This window comes from Halichoeres trimaculatus, unplaced genomic scaffold (assembly GCF_033239565.1).
Source record: "Halichoeres trimaculatus isolate MK-OKI-2021-1 unplaced genomic scaffold, fHalTri1.1 fHalTri1_scaffold_14, whole genome shotgun sequence".
Classification (NCBI taxonomy): domain Eukaryota; kingdom Metazoa; phylum Chordata; class Actinopteri; order Labriformes; family Labridae; genus Halichoeres; species Halichoeres trimaculatus.
Window position 1 is genome coordinate 17,688,732 of NW_027437192.1, and position 22,640 is coordinate 17,711,371.

The window sequence follows — 22,640 nt, forward strand, 5'->3', positions numbered from 1 at the left end:
AAGTTATTTGTTAGGTTACAACTTGAGGCTGGCTTTAAAGAAATGATGAATAAGCCTCACTCACTTCATTTGTTTCTATGGTTTTATTTTAGAATAACTGTACAGAAACTTAAATTAATTCAAAAAGGAATATGTGGTCACACGGGTTTACATGATACAAAGGCAGACTTAAGAAAACGGCAACTGTACTTTTTTTTTTTTTAAAGAACCTTGGGATAATTTAAAAACGCCAACAGAAACTACACAGATGTCCCAGAGCAGACCAAGTCAGAGACACATTTGAGCCTGAAAAAGATTTCTTTATTATAATAACTTGACAGGGAAATATTGACATGAAGGTTACACAGACATTTAAAACATTTACTTTTCAAACATACATCATGTTCTCTTTGGTGTGTGGCATTTCTCCCTGCCCTCCCAATTAATGAAAACAGTATACATGCTTATTCAGTCTAGAAATCTTTGTGATGCATTGATATGACCAAGTTAAATTAAAACCAAGAAATGAGACAGCTCATACACAATTGTCATAAACCGTCAAACAAAGAGGTTTCCTCACCATCTTTTAAATTTCACTTAGAAGGCGCTGAATGTATTTTTATCTTAAACAGCCCTTTATTTGACCACTTTAAGGCACATGTTGGTGTACTGTTTGTGATTAGCTTCACCTTTAAGATGGATAAGGAGATATTGTGTTTGTGTGCATGATGTTCTTATTATAGTCAAGGTTCAGCAGCTTCATTTCACTTTCTTATTTTAATAGATATTGCTTAAACTGAAGTTTGAAACCTGTTGGACTTCAGAGTTTCTATATCTAAGGCAAACAGTTGGCTAATTACGTTTCTTTACCCAGTAACAGACATAAAAAGGACTGAACATACATGGTAACCAAACACATCATGTACAAAACTGACTTCCCCCACCTCAACACAACCATCTACATCTTCTTTCAGTTCCTTGTTGTCATGGCTACTGAGTAAAGCAACATTACTGCAAGGCCTGACAAGCAGAGCTCCGACTTTGCTCCTTAACATCGTGGAGTGATCAGTCCTGAACGTCTGCAGTGGTTTATAACCAAAGGAAGGAAACTATATGCAAAAAATGCAATGATATGTATTTCAAGATGTATGTAATGGATGTTTGTGTGTGTGCTGTTGGTCTTTTTATTGCTCTACATCTGTCCCCTGTGTATGTTTGTGTGTGGTCACAGGTTTTCTCCCGGCTGATACTGCGGTTCTGTGGCGGTGAAATAATCTTCGAGGAAGGACTGCAGGTACTCAAACGTGTGCCTCTCGTCAGCCTCGCGCCTCCAGCACTGCAGCATCAGTTCATGGAGCGAGGCGGGGCACCCTGGGGCACAGGGCATCCTGTAGCCCCTCTCCACCTGCTCCAGAACTTCACGGTTGTTCATGCCTGGAGGGAGGGAGGGATGGAGGGGAGGTGAGGTATGATGTGGACACAGGAGGTGCACAAGATTTAAAAACAGCAGAAGAATCAAACCAATATAATAGGTGAGGACTGAAAATAAGACAGCTCTAAGAATCCCACAGAGTGACCAATATTAAATGAGATATTGTCAATGTACTGTAAATATGAAACAGCAGTAAGCAAGACAGTCACACAAAGTGACTTTAAAAATATGTAAATATATACATTTAGTGCTGGACCAACATTGTTTGCCATTTCTGTCCTGGTTTGTGAGGGTGCTATTCTCTGAAAAAACTCCCCCTGATTTTCAATGCCAGGGCCTCCCTTTAAAACTTTTTGGAATGGAGGGTTAACTTCAGTCCTGACCATGAGTGTCCAGTATGCCCGGAGGTTTATGAAGTCTTTTTAAAGTGATGAATTAATGAATTTAAATACACTTTTTGTGTGCCTTAATATCATTGGTTACAATACAAGTCATAGATATTATTAAAGTATTATGATAATGCTATTTTTACTTATCTTTATTCTCTCTATTCTCTATTTTTTTCCTGCAACTTGTGTTGTGATTGCATATGATGCCACTTTTATTCCTCACAAACTCTATAAATGACAGGAAAAGATTCTAATCCTTCATTAACTTGAGTGATATCTTAATCCAGGGGAGAAAAATAAAGACAACACAAGCATGGTCACTGAACATTTGAGAAGCAAACTGGCAGTGGATGAAATGGTCTGTCTCTCTGTGGCTCAAACGATCTAAACTCATGATTTAATATGGTAAGAAAATGTAAGTTAGACTTTATTTTTTTTAAAGGAACTGTCTCTCCTTTATGCTGTTTTTTCTGTGTTTATCTTATTTATGGAACATATATATACACATATAGGGAGAGATAGATAGATAAATATGTATATAGAGAGAGGCCTGTTTCTGTGTTAGATGATGAAACAGTAAACAGCAGGTGTCATACAGTACCTGGGTATGGCACCCGTCCCTTAGTGATGAGCTCAGTTAGCAGGATGCCAAAGCTCCAGACATCTGACTTGATGGTAAAGCGTCCATACAGCGCTGCTTCTGGCGCCGTCCACTTGATGGGGAACTTTGCCCCTGAAACCATGGCAACACAGTGAAGACGCATAATCATATAATTAGGATAGGTTATATATAAAAATATAGGCATGGAGGCAGAGGCAGACACTCTTAATCATCACATTGTGCAACTATGGCTCTCCTCCGCTCTCTTTGATATGCGGACACACACACACACACACACACACACACACACACACACACACACACACACACACACACACACACACACACACACACACACACATACATTAAGTTTAAATAACATGCTGTTACCTTGTCTGGCAGTGTACTCATTGTCCTCAATGAGCCGAGCCAGGCCAAAGTCAGCGATCTTGCACACCAGATTGTCCCCTACAAGGATGTTGGCTGCTCGCAGGTCCCGATGGATGTAGTTCATCCTCTCAATGTACGCCATTCCTGCTGCAATCTGTGAACAAAAAATAAATCCAAAACTCAGAAAGAAAGTAAAAGTTTCTTATTGTGTGTTTATATTTGAGTGTTTCAGTGTAAGTCACCTGAGCAGCCATGTCCACCAGCTGAGGCAGCTTCAGACTCTGACCCTCCCCGTCTTTTAAAAAGTCCAACAGACTTCCTGTGCGACAAATCAGAAGCATCATGAGGAGCGTGTATACCTCTTCAAGCTTATTTATATTCTCTGTAAGATACTCTGTACAAATATAAATTAAATGTTTGATGTACAGTATCTTTTGAAATTCAAACAGGGTGATACATTTTTGGTGTTTTTAAAGTTTCATTCCCCCTCTGGCTATCCTCACACAGAGGTCAAAGGTCACACTCAAAGGATTCAAAAGGCTGTCTTGGATTGAAAGAAATCGAAAGTTTTCCCAAACAGGGTGACTCTGGTCTTCTAAATTATGAAATGTCTCCCTGATCGATATAAAACCTTCGATCAGAGTTGCCAAAATGTTTAATTTTGGTTGAATATCTTGACCGCCTTGGTTGCTTTTTGGGAGTTGTGTTTGTTCATGTGGTCAGCGGCACTGAACTGGATATGTCAGTAATTCAATATGAATGATGTTTGTAAGTTGAGAAAGAAGCCAAAGAACAGGATATATATATATATTGTTTTGTTGTGGTCAAGATGAAGATTTAGTTTTCAGATTCAAGATTTTAATTAATTGTAAAATATTCAAAATCAACCATGAAGAATTCCCTTGATTCTCATTAATCAGACTGTAGATAAAGAGGAAGGCAAAACACTTTTATACCTTTACATTTTCCAATGCCTTTGTATTATTCTCATTCTGTGCACATGTAGCACACTTGTAGTACACTTTCACAGCTTTGTGAGCCAAGTGTCTGAAAGCTTTCCATCTGCAGTGTGTTGCAGGTATGACAGTGTACTCATCCTGATACCTTGGCTCATGAACTCAGTGATAATGTAGATTGGCTCCTCAGAAACGACTGCGTAGAGCTGCACCAGCTTGTCGTGGCGGAGTCTCTTCATGATCTGAGCCTCCTCCAGGAAGGCCTCAGGGGACATGGTTCCTGGCTTCAGAGTCTTCACTGCTACCTTGGTGGTACCGTTCCACATGCCTGGCATACAGACAAGAGGATGTGAGCGCACACGTAACTCACTGACACACAGAGACACACTGTGCAGGCGGACAAACCAATTTCAGGCATACCGACAAGGTGACTATGTATCACACACACACACACGCATGCACACACTTGCACACACACAACACAATCTGTAGGCGGTAACAAACATGGGATCAAACTCCTGATGCATGCGGGTGACAGTTATTTGATAGCATGCATGACATGAGATTGGTGATGCTGTTGGGGGAAGAAAGGGGGAGGTTTACTCGTCTGACAGTAACCCAGCAGCAGCTGAAATACACGGACAGACGAAGCTTTGGAGCTTCAGGGGTTTTCTCCACACAGCTCAGAAAAACCAACATTGGTATATGGAGGGCCTGTTTTCAGTAGAAGTCTCTGAAACTGAAAAACATGCTAATTTAGTTTTAAAGAATATAATATTAGAAAGTCCATTTTTGTTAAATAGAACTCAGTTATTACCTTTCTTATCAGTTACTTACTCAATGCCCAGATATGCACTAGATTCTATTATAGCCTTCATATATTAAAACATATCACATGCTGTCAGGACGTCTTTGGGGAATCTTGGACTAAAGACATCTAACTTCACCTCCACACAAAGACATATGTCATAAATACTCAGTGACAGAAAAATATTAAAGGTAGCGTCTGCAGGATTTTTCTAAAGAAATAAAATGTCAACTTTTCCTGCTCAATCTTCTCCTATGGGCCTCTATACTTGTGTATCAGTGTCTGTCTGCCTCAACTGACTTACAGTACACCCAGAGCCAGTCTCAAGTGGACACTCAGGGAACAGCAGATTGTAGCGCTTCCACATTGTCTCATATTTTTCGACTGGAGGTTGCCAATTGATGCTAACCTGCCAAGTCAGGTGCATCACTCTCAAGTCTCTCCCATGTAGAAGCATGATGCTACAGGTGGGCTAATGGGTATATTCATGTAGCTGTAGTTGGAGGCTGTGGGTGTGCGCTGCTGCTGGCACTGAGCCAAGGAGGAGGACCCCAATTTGAATGTTGTTTTTACCAACAAGTGACAAAAATTCCTGCAGACCCTACCTTTAAATACGACCAAGAAACTTTGCCTCAGCACTGTAAAAGTCAAATTGTTGTGTATAATTTTATGTCATAAAGAGTGTGCTCCTGCCATGTGACAGCTTACGATAAAAACTGTTGGGAGATTACTGCCCAGATCAGCTGTGTGGTCCCAGGATAAACAAAAGTTTTGACACAATGATTTAGTCACCATAAATTTGTGTGATTGATTCTTTTCACTGTATTTCTCTACAGGACTCAGAATAAAACTTTGCCATAATCTGGCCTGGTACATATATAACATGACAGCGCTGCCTCTGAGCCTCCGGAGGACATCAAAGGTTGTCACTCTCACCCATCCAAACGTCCCCAAAGCAGCCCTGTCCCAGCTTTGCTTGCAAGGACAGCGTCTCCCTGGACACCTCCCAGGCGTCCCGCCCAAGGCCCATGGTGAGCGGGGTGTTGTTAGGACAGGCCTTGGTCAGATAATAACACAGGCCATCATTGCTGCCTATCAGATGGAAGGGTATGAGGAGGTTGGAGTCAGGGAGAAAGGACAGAGTAAAGTGGATGATTAGTAGAGGGAAAGGGTGTAGTGATGGGGGAAGGATGGAAAGAAGATAGGTTGGGGGTTTGGGGGTGGTAGAGAGATGAGGTGAGATGATGAGACATGCACATGCAAAAACTGGGGAGGAGGGGCTCAACTGAGCACACATGGATGGTAAAGAAAGACATATTTTTATTCATAAGCTGCTGCCTGTGTGTAATTGTTATCACATACAGAGATTTATCAAGGATTTGTTTCACCGCTTTAGTTTCTATTCCATACACTGTCTTCTAAAATTAGCTCATCTATAAACTGAATGTGTGCTGGCATGTGTGTGTGTGTGTGTGTATGTGTAACTGGGTGTTTTTGTGTGCCCAATTCTTGAGGTGTATATCTGCAGGTACAGAGACTCGGGCAGATGAACAGGGCTTTACAGGGTGTTTGTGAAAGTGTTTGTTTCCTACCACAAGAAGTCTTCTCTTATGTTCTTGTGAACTGAAAACAACCAAGATTTAAATGTACCTGCTCATCTTTTAATGCCTTTTTTTATCCAGGTGTGCTCCAGATGTCACCTTCCTCCCACTGCAACTCAACACAACCCTTCCTACCCATCCACACTTCTCCAAACTGCCCGTTGCCAAGTTTCTTAATCAGCTGCAGGGATTCGCGGGGAATCTCCCACATATCCTTGGTCTTCACTGATAAGTCGGCCAGCTTAGGCATACCCCGCTTGCAACTGCCAATCAAACGGCAGCACAGCCCCGCTGCTCTCTCTGAGCGAGAGAGGAGACAAACAGACAGGCGGAGAAAAGAGGAAACAAGAGGGAGAGAAAGCAGAGAGCAGAAGTGGCGTACAGAGAGATAAAGACAAAACAAGACAGGTTGCTTATGCGCTTGTGCAACTGACAAGTTAATCAAATACATACACAGAAAAGCAGAAAGCGAAATAGGCATTAACAAATAATTTAAGCAGCACATACTACGAGTCATAAGAAAAACAAATGAGTTCTTTTTCAAAGGGGCCAATAAGTTGATGATGATCCTGTAATGTAAAGTCACCCCCTGCAGAATGAGAGGTAGTTATCACCACTAGGGGGCAGATTTACACTGTGAGAGAGCAGAGGAAGTTAAGGGTGTGGAGCCTGAGCTGTTAAAACAACTGTGAATTCAACTGAAAAGTCTAAGTTGAGAATATGCTGAAGAAGTGTTGTTACCCATTATTAGGTTAGAATGCTGAAATCCAAGATTAAATCATATATATACATTATTATTATCATTTCTCTTTTTGAAAAAGAAAAACCAAAAACACAAACGTAGTAAATAGAGAATAATATAAAATCATTCCCTAAACATCTCACAGACAAATATAGTCAAAGCTAAATTTCTAATCAAAGAATCACAAATCCAACAGAAAGTAGTCAACCGTTTGAATAAAGTTTAAACTGATGACACAGATCACGTGGATTATTTTCTTTTTGCAGCTGTGCAGATAAACATTGTCAAAAGAATAAGAGCACATGTTAATTTGACAGAAGACAAGAAAGAAATGTGGAGCTGTGTGTTTGAGCGTTACCTGTGTAGTGCTCTACAAGCTGCTGAACTGTGTCAAACTGAGACCTAGTGGTGATGTAGTAACCACCGTTGTCCAGTTTACGGATCTTATAATGCTTCACGTGTTCCCCCTTGTTGTCGTCCCAGTCACGGATAGACAGAGAGTAAGCCCCTGGACACAGAATCAGAGGTGGTTGAACAGAGTGAAAGTGTTTGTCATCGATCAGAACATTTAGCCTTTGTACAGAGTTAGCTTGCGTCTGTTTGTGGAACACTCACCTTTGGTGGTCTCGCTCTCTCGTATGAGGAAAGTACCCCTCTGGTTGCCCTGGCCTAGCAGCTGTCGCTCTGCATCCTTCCTCCCCATCTTACCAAAATACCATCTGTTGCCATGACCACAACACTTGTGTTATCACTGCATCACGTCACATCATCTGACCCCATTCTAAAAATTCATGTCAACCCATTCAGAAATATTTCACATTAAATCCTCAGAGCAATATACATAAAGAGTCACTGCTGCGTGTGTGTTTGTGTGTGTGTGTGTGTGTGTGTGTCTGTCCTCACTCTTCAGCTTGTATGGAGTCCACAGGAGCTACATAATTGGAGGGGATGTAACCTGAGTTGCCTGTGTCCAATGAGCGAGCCTCCCACCAATCACCCTCTCTGTAAAAAGAAAGAGAAATGAGCAATCTCCATGTGATTTTTTTTTCTAAGGTGGATTTAGACAATGTTTAAAAATATATTTCTGTCGACTTCATCAGCAGCAGTTTCCTGAGTTAATGGCTAACAGTCACTTGCAGTTTGTGGTATTTAATTGGGGCAAAAGATGCAATAAGCATTTAGAGCCACAAATCATCTTATTTAACACTTTGACCCTGATCACAGGAAAAAAAACCACCTGTTATTTAGTTTTTAATGTATTTTTAACACATACGTGTTGTTGATGATCTGGAATTTCTCCCCTTTCTGAAATGTGAGGTCATCTTCAGTGCGAGCGTCGTAGTCATACAGAGCTATAAAGAGAGTGACTCCTCCACCTGGATGCGTGTTCACACAGACACGAGAAGATAAAATGAAAACATGCAACAGTAGACAAGAGGAGGGTTATACGTTTCCAGTTATGCAAATGAGTTCATACCACTTTAAAAGCACTGTAGCTTTTTATAACAGACCCTCTTTTACTCAGCTGTCTTAAATAATTTCTTTAAATTAAAGCAATCCTCTGTTTCATACTAACTGTGAGGCTCCATCTTGAAACAAATGCCACTGTTAGATGTGAAGGGCAAAGATCTAAAGACTTTTTCAAGACATAACTATATTTATTGGTTCAGCCACAGTTAATTCATGAGCCTGATTGACTTTAACTGCCTCTCAGTAAGGAAGTGTCGTTAGATTCTTTCTCTAAAAACTTTGTAATATTGAAAAACCCATTAAATATGACAAATTAGATAACTGACATGTAATATCACCTCAGATTTAATTGAAAAAAAATGAAAGAAATTGAAAAAATGGACTTCAGTGTGTAATAATCTGATGGTAACTTTATTAATCGGCCAAATATCTAATACCTTTGCATGGAGGAAACAGAGAGAGAACTGATCCCAGCTGCTTAAAATGAGAAATCTGTTTATACCTGCAATAAATCACTCAGAGATTGACTCATAAATCAGAAAGTTCACGTGTCAGACAAGCCGCACCGGTGAATGATTCATTCAAATAAAAGGAATCATCTGGATGAACAAACTGAACTGAATCCCCAAAAGAAAAGAGTCGTTCAATTCTTAACTTCAGTTGCTCTCGCCTTCTTTCCGTCTAATGTCTCTCTCTTTAGACCATAAGAGTTGCCCATGCACGCCCTGCCGCTGCCTTTCAGGTCAGTGATACAGACTAAACAGGTCGGGAGTCCTGTGTCACTCAAGCCCACTCTTACATCTCCCTCTGATGTCTCCAAAACCAAGGAAGTAGCAAGTTGTTCATTGAATGTACTGAACGGGAGTCTCTTTCTGTCCCTCTCAGTCAGACAGTCAGTAAGTGATTTGGGTACTCTGTGATTTGTGAGCTCTCAGTTTGCAAACTGTAACTTTATCCCACTTAAGTCTCAGCTCATTTGCTGTTTATTCACCGCCCACTGTTCAGATGCGTTTCACCTCATTTAAGTCCGATTCACAAGCATTCTGCTGTGAAGTTCAAAGCAATTCAGTGAATGAGTCTTTTAAATGAATCACTTTACTGAATCTACTCTACTGATGAGTTTCTTCCACAGGGTGTCTGGGCTCAGCCTTAGGGATAGGGTTCATAGCTCGGACATCAGGGAGAGGTTTGGAGTATAGCGGCTGCTCCTCCGCATGGAGAGGAGCCAGATGAAGTGGTTCAGGCTACTGGTGAGGATGCCTCCTGGACACCTCCCTCAGGTGGTGTTTCGGGCGTGTCCAACCAGGGACCCAGGAAACGGTGGAGAGATTGTATTTCTTGACTGGCCAGGGAACGCCTTGGTTTCCCCCCCAGAGGAGCTGGTGGAAGTGGCCAGGGACAGGGGTCATTGGCTTATGGCACTGCTGCCCCCGTGACCCGGACACGGATAAGGAGTGGAAAACGAAACGAAACGAAAAGAAACTAAACTAAACTATACCAAACTAAACCAAATGACATGAAAAACTGAAAGAACTGCTTTTCCCATCACTGGATTGTATGATTCAAAGATGATGCTACTTTAGGATGTATATGTTCTTGATTGGTGGGTATTCTGGTTTGGAATATCTTTTTTAGAATCTAATCTCATCTGTTTACAAAAATAACTCACATAAATATCTCTTCATGTCTGATAAGTGAAAAACAGTCAAATTAATCTCATCCAGTTTAAGATTTTGTTTCTGATTACTTTCACAGACAAACAAACAGTCCTACTTGTTATGCCTCCAGGTCGCTGTGCATTGGTGTTGGGGAAGATGGCGCTGGAGGAAAAGCCCTTGTTGAAGTCGGGGATGGTTTGAGTGGGGTCGGGGCAGTAACGGCCTGAATTGAAGGCTGTGGAGGACCCTCCATCTGGGCTGCTAGGAGACTGATTTGTAATATCTGCTGCTGCTGTTGTTGCTGCTTCTTTGGCAGACTTTTTCTGCTTGCAACAGACACACCCCATAATAACCAGCGCAGAGATGGAGTCTGTGAAAAGAAGCAAAGTTAGCTGGTTCGGTAAAGCGATCCTTTGAAACCATGTGTTGGTTTAGAGGTGTGAAAAAAGTAAGTTCAGAACGAAAGAGAGGAACACCACTAACTAAAGTAACCATGTTAACACAGAATAAGCTACAAATCCACATTTATTTCCCTCTCAGTCCTAACAAGGAACAACACCTGTCATTAAAGCATCAAACAGTTGTAACATTCCTACAAAGTCAGGACGAAGCTTGTCCAGTTTTTGTCCTTACGTAAAGCAACTCCACGTCTTCCCATCAGGTGCAAAGAAAACAGCAACATTTATCAAACTTTATACCACAAACACCTCGATAAACAAAGTGACATTGTAAAGACATCATTCAGGGAACCTTCAATCTAACCTAATCTACAACAGTTTCCTCATTCTGAGTTGACAGAGTTCATGTGATATCTGTATTTTTCTAAATTATACAGAGCCACTCCTTTAACAAAAAAAAAGTGTGATTTGTCGAATCAACATCAATTTAAATGGATCAGCGTGGTGCTACTGTAACACTGTGTAGGTTTCGTTTCCTTTAATGTCTGACTGTGCAGCCGATTTCTAAAAGACAGGTGGAGAGAAAGTGAAAGCATCACACATTAACAATTATACAGGCAGTCACCGAGTGTTAGAAAACAGGGTGTGAGGGACTGAGCTGAGTGTGAAGTCACAAAGTTTACACAAAAAACTTTACTTCCCCTGAGAAGATGGGAAGAAGAAGAGAGGGGGGAGCTGGAGTTAAGGCAGGAGGAGGAAGTTAACTTTTTTCTCACCTGATGTCTTCCTCTGTCAGATCATCTGTCAATCACCATCGCCACTGAAAAAAAAAGAAAAAGGTGAGTGACGAGGGCTAGAATGAGGGAGCGGCGGGGCAGGACAGGATGAGTGGCAGAGGAGCGGAGACGGAGGAGGTGATAGAGAGTGTGAGAGGAAGGCTCAAGAGCAGTAAAGCATGAATAAAAAGACGCGTGAGGGGAGACGTGAGGAGACAGAGGAGTAAGAAAAAAGTAGACAGCTCTAGATAGGGAGAGACAAAGAGAGATGTGAGGTTAGCCACTTCCCTTTCTGCTCTTCTGTTTACTCTTGTATTCTGGTCAAGAGCTGTGTGTGTGTGTGTGTGTGTGTGTGTGTGTGTGTGTGTGTGTGTGTGTGTGTGTGTGTGTGTGTGTGTGTGTGTGTGTGTGTGTGTGGGTGTGGGTGTGTGTGTGTGTGTGTGTGTGTGTGTGTTGTGGTGAAATCAACCTGTGCATGTCATCATTGAGCAGGCCTAACTGACACACACTGACAAAGTTACACAGGTTTCTTCATGTATACAGTACAGACTTCCAGTTGTGATGGAGCGTCATTGTTTGAACTTCAGTTGACCAAGCAAAAGCTGGTGATCGTATCCAGAGGAAATAACATACAGAGAACACGAGAACATTCTGATTGTGTTCACCAATGCCTGCACATACTTGCACACATCATGTGGAAGATTTTATTCTACAGGAGAGCTCATCTAATGCTAAGATGAGTGTTTATCCAGATCTGCCTACTCAAAGCAAAAGCTTAACGGGAAAAAATCTTTCAAAAAGAAGCTAAAACAAGATAACTTTTTTTTTACTTTTCAGAGGAGAGACAGTGTTTGACTACAGCTGTTTGCAACCTTAAGTACTGATTGCACATTCTGAACCCAGTTAGCTTAGCTTAGCTGAAGCACTAACAACGGGTGGAAACAGCTGGTTCTTGCTAACTGTCACAGGATGCACAGGATCTAGCTACTTGCATTTCTAAAGCTCATTTATGAAATCCATTGTATGCCGTCACTACTGTTAGGTGTCTATCAATCTAAACATGAAACTTTCGCTTCACTTTTCAACTTAGAAAATGAGTAGAATAGAGAAAACTTTCCTTAATAATTTCGTTGCTAGGCGCTGCCCAATTAGCTGCCTTTTGCAGCAGCTCTCTTCTTTGTCCGTTCCTTGTAATTTTTTCATCTCTTTTTTGTCATCATTGTATTTGCAGTGGATCATCACTTTGTATGGCTCATTTGTTGGTCATGGACACCAAACTTTTTGTGGCTTCAGTGATATTTTTACTACTTTTCTCCTGTGTTTGTCTGGAGATCCTACATGTAACCATGGCTGCATTGTTTACATGTGAAATTAGCTGTTAGCAGCCTGTAGCATGTCAATGCTAACTAGTGTAGGGCTTGATGATTTCCCTCGAGCTGAGGAGGATAAGGTGAGGACAATGTGCTGGTTCTCGGGTGTGAACTGGGAGGTGATGACGTGGACCTGTCCTTCCATCCATCGTTGTTGGGAACGTGGGATCTATCTCTGGTGGGATGGACGAGCTAGCCGTGCTAGCCCGGCGGCAGAGGGGCTGCCGGAGGGCAGAGTGGCATCGTGCTGTTCACGGACGTGGCTGACGGAGAGTGAGAGTGAGAGTGGTGAACGGGATGTCGTCATCTATTTTCTTGTGGACCTTTTTGCACTTTTGATATACTTTCTTTCTTTTGTTTTCTTAATTGCTGCTGTGACTCCTGAATTTCCCCTCGGGGATAAATAAAGTATTTTCTATTCAATTCGATTCTATTCTAAATAAAGGTCTTTGATTTGGTAGTTATTTCCAGATGTTATTTCTTAGGCCTGGAAGTGCTGCTTTGGGTGAGCTAATTGGCCTATGGCTAAGTCCCGCCTTTAAATGCAATGAGCCAACCACAGTGCATTTAACCATTCCCATACACTGGACATCCTCTGCCCTGAAGTCCTTTGAAATGTGTTGTGGAAAGTCTGTTTTTGTTGGATTTTATGAGGTTTTACTCAGATTTTAAGTTTTAAAAATTGTCATATGGTGGTCATGGGAAACATTTAACTCCAACACAAGGTATCCTGAAAGGCTGAGCAACGGGGGGTCATGTTTTTTACCCTTTCATAAGCCACATCTCACCACCGAATGGATAGAGTTGTGCAGTAGACCACAAGATCAACTCAACGTGAATAAAATGAACCAGGATGTCTACATCTGTTCATAGGTAAGCTGACTTCTGTTTTGAGGCAACATGTTGACGCTTTGCTAGAAAGAAATGTGAAGTAATCTTTAACATCTCTAACAAATAGCTAAACTTGGCCCAACGGTAGCGCTTAGCTACATTGTTAATAATGTCTCTTTGTTTGTTGGGAGTTAATTGGTCTATTTTGTTCCAGTATTTTGTTCTTTGGTGATCGTAAATCATTGTTAGCTGTTTTCCAAAGGGCTCTGGTTAAACTAGAGGTGTCCCAGTCCGATATTGGTATCGGATATCGGTCCAATATCAGCAAAAAAACAAGTATCGGTATCGTATCGGAATGCATCTACAATCTCTGATATAAGCAGTTTCTGTTACCCATTGGTTAATAATAAATGGGTCAGTTTTTCCTCATACCTACTGTTGCTGACTACTGTTCTTTGTTTGAATAATATCACTTGATCGAGCCTTTTATAACATGACAGACATACTACTAAATAAGTAATCAAAGTATGCATGTTTAATGCTGATATCGTATCAGATTAACATCGGTATCGGCCAATACTCAATGCTGCAGTATCGGTATCTTATCGGAAGTGAAAATGTAATATCAGGACATCCCTAGATTAAACTAATGATAACTTCTGTTGCTCAGCGTCATTGACTGATCTGGAAAAGCAGAGAAAATGAATGTTAGGAAACGTTTTGCTGAATGATCCAATGTAAATACTGTAGCACCAAACTGACAGAGACACACTAAGTGAAGATGGTAAAAAGGCTTTTATATCTTTGTCATATTTTGAGTCAAAAACCTTTACTTCAGTGGTTACGTTTGCACTGGGGCCTGTAAATTATGTCTTGAAACTGAAGCTTTTAACAACCCTCTCAACAACGACATGACTAATATATCCTTCCAGTGCATAGCTTAGATCCCTTTGGTGACTTCTAGATGACATTTGATCTTTCCGTCTCCATCACTAACATCCTGTGAAATTTCTCCTACTGTGACACCTTCCACACCACCTGTCACTGGATGTTCATAGTTTGTCTGAGTGGGTGGAGGGGGCGTGGCTTAGCCATAGGTCAAATGTTGTGAAACATGGCCGAATGCAGTTTCAAAACACCAACACCTTCAGCCTCCAAAATACCCTTACATCTGAGCCATCATTAACTTGATAGGCTGACCAAAAAATGGTGTACAGTGGTTTCTGGATCCAACTGTAGCCTCTCCACCTACTGAGGAATGTGAGGGAAGTCAGTCACAGAAAGAACAATACAGGTTACAGCAGGCGGAAAAAACCCTCAAAGGTAAAGCATTTTGTGAAAAAGGCACAAGACAAACGCCGTCACAGATTCTCTGAGAGTTTCATCAGCGTCTTAGGCAACAAAAGCATCACTGGACGACACAGAAGGGTCAAAATATGAAAAATGTGACTTTCGCACAAGTGCAAACAAGCACACTATCAGGTCGGCCATCAGGAGAGCTAAAGGAAGTAAGCCCTGTTTGAGTTTCCTGTCCACCCCTCAGATGGCTCCCCCCTTTTCCTGGAAACTCAGGACACAGTCCATCCACACACACACACACACACACACACACACACACACACACTCAAACACAAAAAGCAGCTGCAGCGCCACAAAACCCCCCATCACACACAAACACACACATATTCCTCTCTGTTACTGTTATTCTCTTTCTCTGTGCCCACACCCTACAACAACAAGCTTTAATATCCTCCCATTTGACCTAATTTTCTCTTTCACATGAACCCAGACAAGAGAAGCAGAAGATAAACCTCCTTCCTTTGATCTCTATCTTTGATGTGTCAGTTATTTCTACTTTTTCTTTTTTTTCATACGACTGGCAGATGACCACAGACAGTTTCACTAAGATAACACACCAGAACAACACACACACGCGCACATAAAGTGGACTGTTTGCCGGGCAGTCATTGTTCTCAGCCGGGGTTCCTGTTGATCAAATTTTCTCTTCCTCTCCACACACACGCTGCGATAATTCACAAATGCCACCTGATAATCCAGTTTGTCTGAGGTGTTGGTTCTAAAAAGAAAGCACAATGATGAAAACAGAAAGTCGTACATACAGATACAGAAAGAAGAAGGGCCCACAGCCACGTAAGTGAAAGGCTTCACCGGTCAAGCGTGCTAATCAGGTGAAAACATGCAGCCATGAACCCACATGCTGGTAAATAAGCCACCACGAGGAGGATCACACGCAAAGCACAGTGTGTCCTTCATGTACACTGTTTCTGATGTGTTTTTATGAGATGTGTCCACCACCATCACAGTGTGTGTTAGTGTCAAAGTGTTGATCACAACTGCGCTTTTAAAGTTTTAGTTCCTCATTGTTAAAGTAGCTACAGTATGTGACAGACACTATGATCAGTTTGGAGAGTTTTCTGCGTCAATAGCGACTTTTTTGACCACATTTTTAACCAAAGATACATTTTGTAAACCTAGTCACCCAGATTCTGTGCTCATAGTCCTCTCATGTGTTACTGCAGCAGGTGAAAGAGGTACGACATGGTTCATAGCAGTTTTGCAGCCTTATCTTTACAGTAACAGAAGACATGTCTTCTACTCGACAGATTTAGAGTTGTGAGGTTGTCTAACCGTTGTCGTCATCTGTGAGGTGCATGTGTAAAAAGCCTTTCCGGGCAGTTTTAGGACCTGAATGTCCTGAAATCGTCTCCTTGTCGTCAGAATTTTACGTGTGGAAACAGGGCTCTAAACTGGTTGCAAAACCTACATACGCTTCAAGTGGCACTGTCATTGTTTCTTGATGATGCAACTGACATTACAGCTCTCGTCTTGCCACAGTTCACCACAAAACAACCACTTTTTAACCTGCATTCATTTGACAGAAGTACGCAGGAGAACTTCCTCTGTTTGGTGAACTGATAATGAATTTCACTTTAACACACGAGGCTCTCACAGCTGATTTATAGAGCAGCTCACTGACACAGAAGAAACTCTGTTATTAGAAAACGGTGAAACTGAAGCAGCTTCCTCTGGTGAGGAGAAGTGTGGTTTCAGATGAGTCGGTCTGTCTGTGGCCTTTAAAGCTCACAGTGATACTTCTTTTTTAAATATTTCAAACAGCAGTGTTGGTGTTCCTCCAAACAGATTGTCAGGCTTCTCTCCCCACCATAAAGACATTTTAGCATTTGCAGTTTTGGATCTACTCTGGGTAATAGGAAGATATGCAAATAATTCATTACTTGGTTTCCAAAGTCTGCCTCCAACAGACTACAATAGAGGTGAATGACATTTCAGAATTTACTGACAATATTCAGAGGGAACAAATTTTAATTAAATACTTCCCCCAAACTAATTGTCTTCAGCGTTGAGTGCAGCCAACGTTTAAAAGACATGATGCAAAGTAGATGCTACATAAAGAGACCCACTGATGCACTGAAGTTTTGTATAGTTGTGTAGTTTTGTAGAAGTTTTGTATGATTTTTTTCTGCGGAATAATTAGAGTAGTAAAAAGTGCTTTGGGTGATGGGGAACTTGCCTTGTCACACTTGATGTGCACTTTTGTTCACTAAGAAGTGAAACTTCATTTTCAGCACCTGATGACTTGTTGATCAAACAAATTTTTCAAATCTTTTTTTTAATTATTATTATTATCATTATGGGAACAAATGGCCACATGCCACGAGCCGGAGCAGTAATGCTGAAATGATCTACTACCTGGAGTGGAACAGGTTGTCTATAGTAGAAACATTTTTGGTTGTAGTTGTGGACAAACCTCTTGTAAATATTCAAAGGTTTTAGTAAAGGTTTTATCCTCTCATTTAAGCCATCTGAGTGAAATGATTGGATAACATACGTGACACTAAAGTCACGACCTTTGTGTATTTCTGTTTGAGCATGTCTCACTCAGAGACCATCAGCTGTGTCCAATGCAAGTGCCTGAGTTAAGAGCTAAAAGTTAAATACAACAATGACCGAGTATGAGCGTGCAAACTTTTTTGCTGCACTTAACTTCTGCCTCACACAGTAAGAAGAAGGGATCGAAAGTAACTAAAAGGCGATGACTCACAGAAAATTTAATAAAGCAAGAGAACAAACGAGAGTGAATGCTGGGGCTGCCTGTGAGCTGTGGTGTCAGCTGAGGGAGGTAAAGTTGTTGGGTAAGGCCCTGGTACCGGCGTGTGAACAGGTTTACATCTCGTTTGTTCATTTGTGTGATTTTTTTTCTTTCATTTCTTGGACATAAAGCAAACCAGGGGCGGAGTTATGGGTGGGCCCAACGGTCCCAGGCCCACCCACTTTTTAACACCCACCTTAAAGTGATACTCCGGGATGGAACAAGTTGGGTCCTATCACAAGGTTTAGGGCAGAAATTACCCCTACAGCAGTGATTTTGTGCAGCAGAAGCCCAGAGCGCTCGCACCAAACACCCCCTCCCTGCTCCTCTGCACTCAGACGGGGCCATATTTTACTTGAACAAAAACACAAATAAATGGACTACCACCAAAAAAATCTGATATCGGTCTGTATTCACGCTTTATTCAGAGAATTTTCAGTGCGTTACTTTCACACAAAAACACCGCTAAATAAGGCTCTAGTTCTCATCATGTCGTAAAACGGCGCTACCTTCGCTGCAGAGCCACAGCTGGCTACGAGGCGCTCGCCACTTAGTGTATCAGTCCGCATGCGCAGTGTGCCAGATATAAACAAATATAGGTAGTCTGCCCGGACGAAGAGACACGATAAGAACTAGAGCCTTATTTAGCGGTGTTTTTGTGTGAAAGTAACGCGCTGAAAATTCTCTAAATAAAGAGTGAATGCAGACCGATATCAGATTTTTTTGGTGGGAGTCTGTTTATTTGTGTTTTTGGTCAAGTAAAATATGTCCCTGTCTGAGTGCAGAGGAAACCGGCAGATGAGCAGGGAGGAGGTGTTTGGTGTGAGCGCCCTGGGCTTCTGCTGCACAAAAACACTGCTGTAGGGGTAATTTCTGCCCTAAACCTTGTGATAGGACCCAACTTGTTCCATCCAGGAGTATCACTTTAAACCTTTTTTGAATAGAAAAAAAATATAAGAATAAAAAAATTCTAAATAAATACATTATGAAATGTTGTCAATTTTGTTCATTTTGTTATGATTATGCAAACTTTTTAGCTGGTTTAAAAGAATTAAATGAAGTTATTAAACATTAAGCCTTGTGTTATTTGCCCAGAACTAATGAATGATTTTGGGAAAGACTGTAAATTTTTTTGTCTTTTATTTAACCGTGATTAATGTCGCCTTTACTACAGCCTTAAAAATTTTGAAAGAGCTGCTCTTCAGTCAGTACCATGGAGAGCGATCACAAGCAGATCCATCAATGCACAGAAACAAAATTTGTTTGTCCCACCTAAAACTGAAATCCTGGCTCCATCCCTGAAGCTAACAGGTCAGCTTGAAAACTATGTGAACTAATAAAAACGTGGATTAAATTTGTGGATTAATCTTCATAGCCCCAAAGCACAATACTGTTATCTTCTCATTTTTCAAACACATAAAACTGAGACATTACCTCTCAGAATTCAAACAACATATGTGATGTGGGCCTCTTTTCACAGCAAACTCTTGTCAGCTCAACCTCCAGTTGATGTCAGACAGTGTGTGTTTGCAAAAGGCGGCAGTGTGAAAAGGAAGCTGGATTTTTTAGTTGTATCATCTGAAATTCCAGCTCACTTGGCAGAATATCATAAAGAAAGTTTTTCATACACTTAAATAATGTTTCTCATTTTAGACAGCAGCCCTGTATAATCTGCATCACTGTATCTGTGCATAATGTAAATACTGATGTGTTTCTCTTTTCTCAGATCTTTGTTCTATTCAGGGAGCTGAGTCAGATCAGTGGTTAAAGGTTAAATCAAGCACCTAATATACAGAGCACCCTCTTCCCAGCATGTCAACCCAAACCATCCTTCCTGCACTGCCTGTCCCTCTTTAGCTGTTCACTTTTCAGTCTGCAGATGTTTTATCTTTGGCAGTGTCAACCTCGAACATCCCAAAATAAGTTGAGCTCATTAGAATAAGGCCTGGGTGTATCACTCTATATTAGAAATTCAAACTTGTTAAACTGTGAAAAGGAACTAATAAGCCCTGATGACAAAGCTTTATGCCTTATTCCTATAGCTGTTTTGGTCCTGCAAACAGAGAGCAGCGTTTCTGTGTGAGAAATTAAGCTGACGTGACTCAAAGTGTAACTTTGTCTGGTCAAAGAAAAACTGTTTCAACAGAGTGCTGCAAATTGTTTCTTCTGTCACTGACCCCGTGACAGAGATTAAAAATAAATATGTAGAGCTCGTCGCTGTTCTTCCTGATGGTCTATTTTGCTTTTGTAGGTCAACTGTCAGTTTTAATTACTCTTTCACAGCCAAATTACAATCATGACTGTTCCTAACACAGGAGTAAAGAACATCATCATGATCAGCTAAATGTCCAAAAGAAGCCAGAGGTATTGTTGTAAGGACACAAAGTTGACCTTTTCAGATGATCTCCACTGATGCATGAGCATGCAAGTATTGTTTTTCTGCTGCAGCTCATACAGGGGAAGCATTACCATGCATCCAGAGCAGTGTTATAAAATCACAATAACCTATAACCCTCCATCGTCAGGCCTGCAAACATCCAAATCCAGAGGACACACCCTTTCCTGCACAGTGGACTGCAGATAAGCTGCTCCCAGAGGGGAACAATCACAAGGCAACACACACATACTCACACACTGTTCAGATCTGTAGACTTTCTGTACTTTTACACAAATACTCTTTAACTTTCTCTAATTCTCTTATTCCTCTTTTTTTTGTCTCGCTCCTCTGTAAGTTACCTTCTCTCTGTCTGTCGCTCTCATCTGCAGGAAGCCCCACAGGATGCTGCGTGTGAGTGCAGCAGGAATGATAGGACAATGGGAAGCAGGCTGTCACCAAACCCTCACACTCACAACACACACACACACACACTTATAGAGAACAAACACACACACACACACACACACACACAGTCCGAAAGGAGCTGGACTGCAACTGGCGGGAGGGAGGGAGGCAATGGAAAAGTAAGGTGTCTCGGTCATCGGGACGTCCTGTTTCCACATGAAGTCACCACATCCTCAAGATACAGAGGACGGGGATGACTTGTTGGAAGATGGACACCGAGCTAAATTAATTAATTGAAGTCTAACTGTTGTGTTTTTTAAGCATTGTTTTATTTTTTCCTTATGAAAGAAACAAAAAGGTAAGCATTGGTGAAAGAGTAAAAATTACCTAAAACTTTGAAACCTTGGCTTAAAGTCATAGGTTTATCCCCAAATACTCAGCCCTGAGTTTTTAAAGCGGTGAAATCAGGAAGAAACTTCTGACTCTGAAACTTCTGAAACCTCTGACTGTCAATGTTTGGTGGGAAAGCTGAATGACACTGGTGATGTCCATTTGTAACCCCCCCAATGAAAAACCAGAACCACGCCCCCTTCCTTCCTGCCTAACCCCGGGGCTAAAGACAGGAACTGACCTCGTAAGGAAACAGGAAGTGATGAAGAGGTCCGGCCTTGGACACCCTAATCGTGCTTTTTCCTCAGTTCCACCCTCGAATTCCACGAAACCGTGCTCATACAGTCACAGCTGAAACAAATGGTGAAAGATATTCATTACTGAGAGAAAGGTGAAGGTGTGACATCCAACATTTTCTCTGTCATGAAGAAGGAAAACACAAGAAATAACTACACCAGATATGGGCCAGACGGAAACACTTTACAGAGTTTGACATGTTAGGGCCTATGTTGTCCTGAAGTTAGTTTCTTGTATATTCATCTCAGTATAAATCACCTTCACATTAAGTAGGGATAATAATTAATGAGCTGGTTTAAGAGCTACTTTGATCTCAGTTGATGTAGTCAGTGTTTTCTCTAAACCCAGACTCATTCACAAGTTATTTTTACTTTTTTGATTTAACTGCACTTCATCTTTTCTTACCTATATATAAACTGTACTTGCTGAGAACAGGTCCCACTTTTATAGACTGCTGACAAAACTTCTGATAAATTCCACTTTTTCAATACTGCAATGTTGGATTTCAACAGAACATCCTCTGGTGAGTGACCATCATGAAGAGTGGAAGTACTGCTGTCTGTACTACAATAACTTCTCACAGGCAGCTATGCATACTTCCTTTTATCTAAATGAGCACTCCGAAATTACCCAATTTTCACAGAAAACCTGCGAAGTGATCAGAGCTCCAAAACTTTCTCAAGGTAATCAGAAAATCAACTACTTTTCCCATTAAAAAGAGACTCTTGCTGCTCAAAAAAAAAAAAAAAGAAAAAAAAAAGAAAAGAAAAGTAAAAAAATCAATCAGGTTTATATATATATTTTAGCGTTCTGTTAAAAAATGTGGAGGTTATAGGTAACTTTCTTCATACACAAAGTAATGGTTTAAATACAGCCACAAAACTTGTCATTTAAAAAAAACAAAAAAAAAACAGATTCCCTCAATTTGGTGAGAAAAGTTAACAAGTTCCTCAAAAACAACGGCCAACTTGTTTCAAACAAACTGACCACAACGACTTTATTTCATATTTTACAAACATTAAACGAGTAACCGAACTCACGTACCTTACACAAAGTGCGTAGTTATCCCGGTGAATCCTGGAGCTGAGCGGTGTCCGGTCACTCTCGGGGCGCCACTGTACTGAGCAAGTGAGAGGTGAGCGCGCGCGTGAAGAACGGACTTCTCACGCGCTCAGAAGGTGTCCACCCTATAGGAACGCGCGCGTGAGGCTGACAGCTGTTAAGTCGACTGATGGTGAAACAGGAGTCTTTTCGAGATGATATGCAGAAAATGCGTACGGTTAACTTTATTTTTTTCGCAAAATTATATGATTAAAATCTAAAAAATTAAAAAAAGAAAAAAAAACGCAGAACACGAGCTAAACCAGGAGCGTAAGATACGTTTTAACTTACTGTGACAGATCTGGGTGCAAGCGCAACATGTTTCTTAACGTCTAGTTTGGCATCTACAGGAAGACTGAATGATAAGTGTGATATCCGCCAAACTTAAAGCAGCACTACTCATTTCTGACTTCACACTTACTTTCACAGCTTAACCGAGCGGATTCCATCCATTTACCGCGATTAGCAATACTAAACAATGAGGGGAGCAGAAAGGAGAAACAGAATGCCGACAAACTGTTCATCACTCACATTGTT

General features: G+C 41.2%; 1 protein-coding gene across 2 annotated transcripts; it reads right to left on the reverse strand.

The window, feature by feature from the left end:
- Nucleotides 1–141: 141 nt before the first annotated feature.
- yrk (Yes-related kinase) lies at nt 142–22,613 on the reverse strand. 2 transcript variants are annotated; one of them, XM_074686702.1, is made up of 14 exons: nt 22,047–22,613; nt 20,947–21,056; nt 11,201–11,244; nt 10,142–10,396; nt 8,172–8,274; nt 7,802–7,900; nt 7,514–7,617; nt 7,257–7,406; nt 5,492–5,647; nt 3,896–4,075; nt 3,034–3,110; nt 2,792–2,945; nt 2,402–2,533; nt 142–1,413 (listed from the first exon to the last, which is right to left on the reverse strand). In XM_074686702.1, exons 4-14 carry the CDS (start codon nt 10,371–10,373, stop codon nt 1,205–1,207), a joined length of 1,596 nt encoding a protein of 531 aa, XP_074542803.1. In that variant the 5' UTR covers nt 10,374–10,396; nt 11,201–11,244; nt 20,947–21,056; nt 22,047–22,613; the 3' UTR covers nt 142–1,204. The 2 variants fall into 2 exon arrangements, with proteins under 2 accessions (XP_074542803.1, XP_074542802.1); XM_074686701.1 differs by lacking the exon at nt 5,492–5,647 and adding an exon at nt 6,292–6,456 and having other exon boundaries at nt 22,047–22,609.
- Nucleotides 22,614–22,640: the final 27 nt, after the last annotated feature.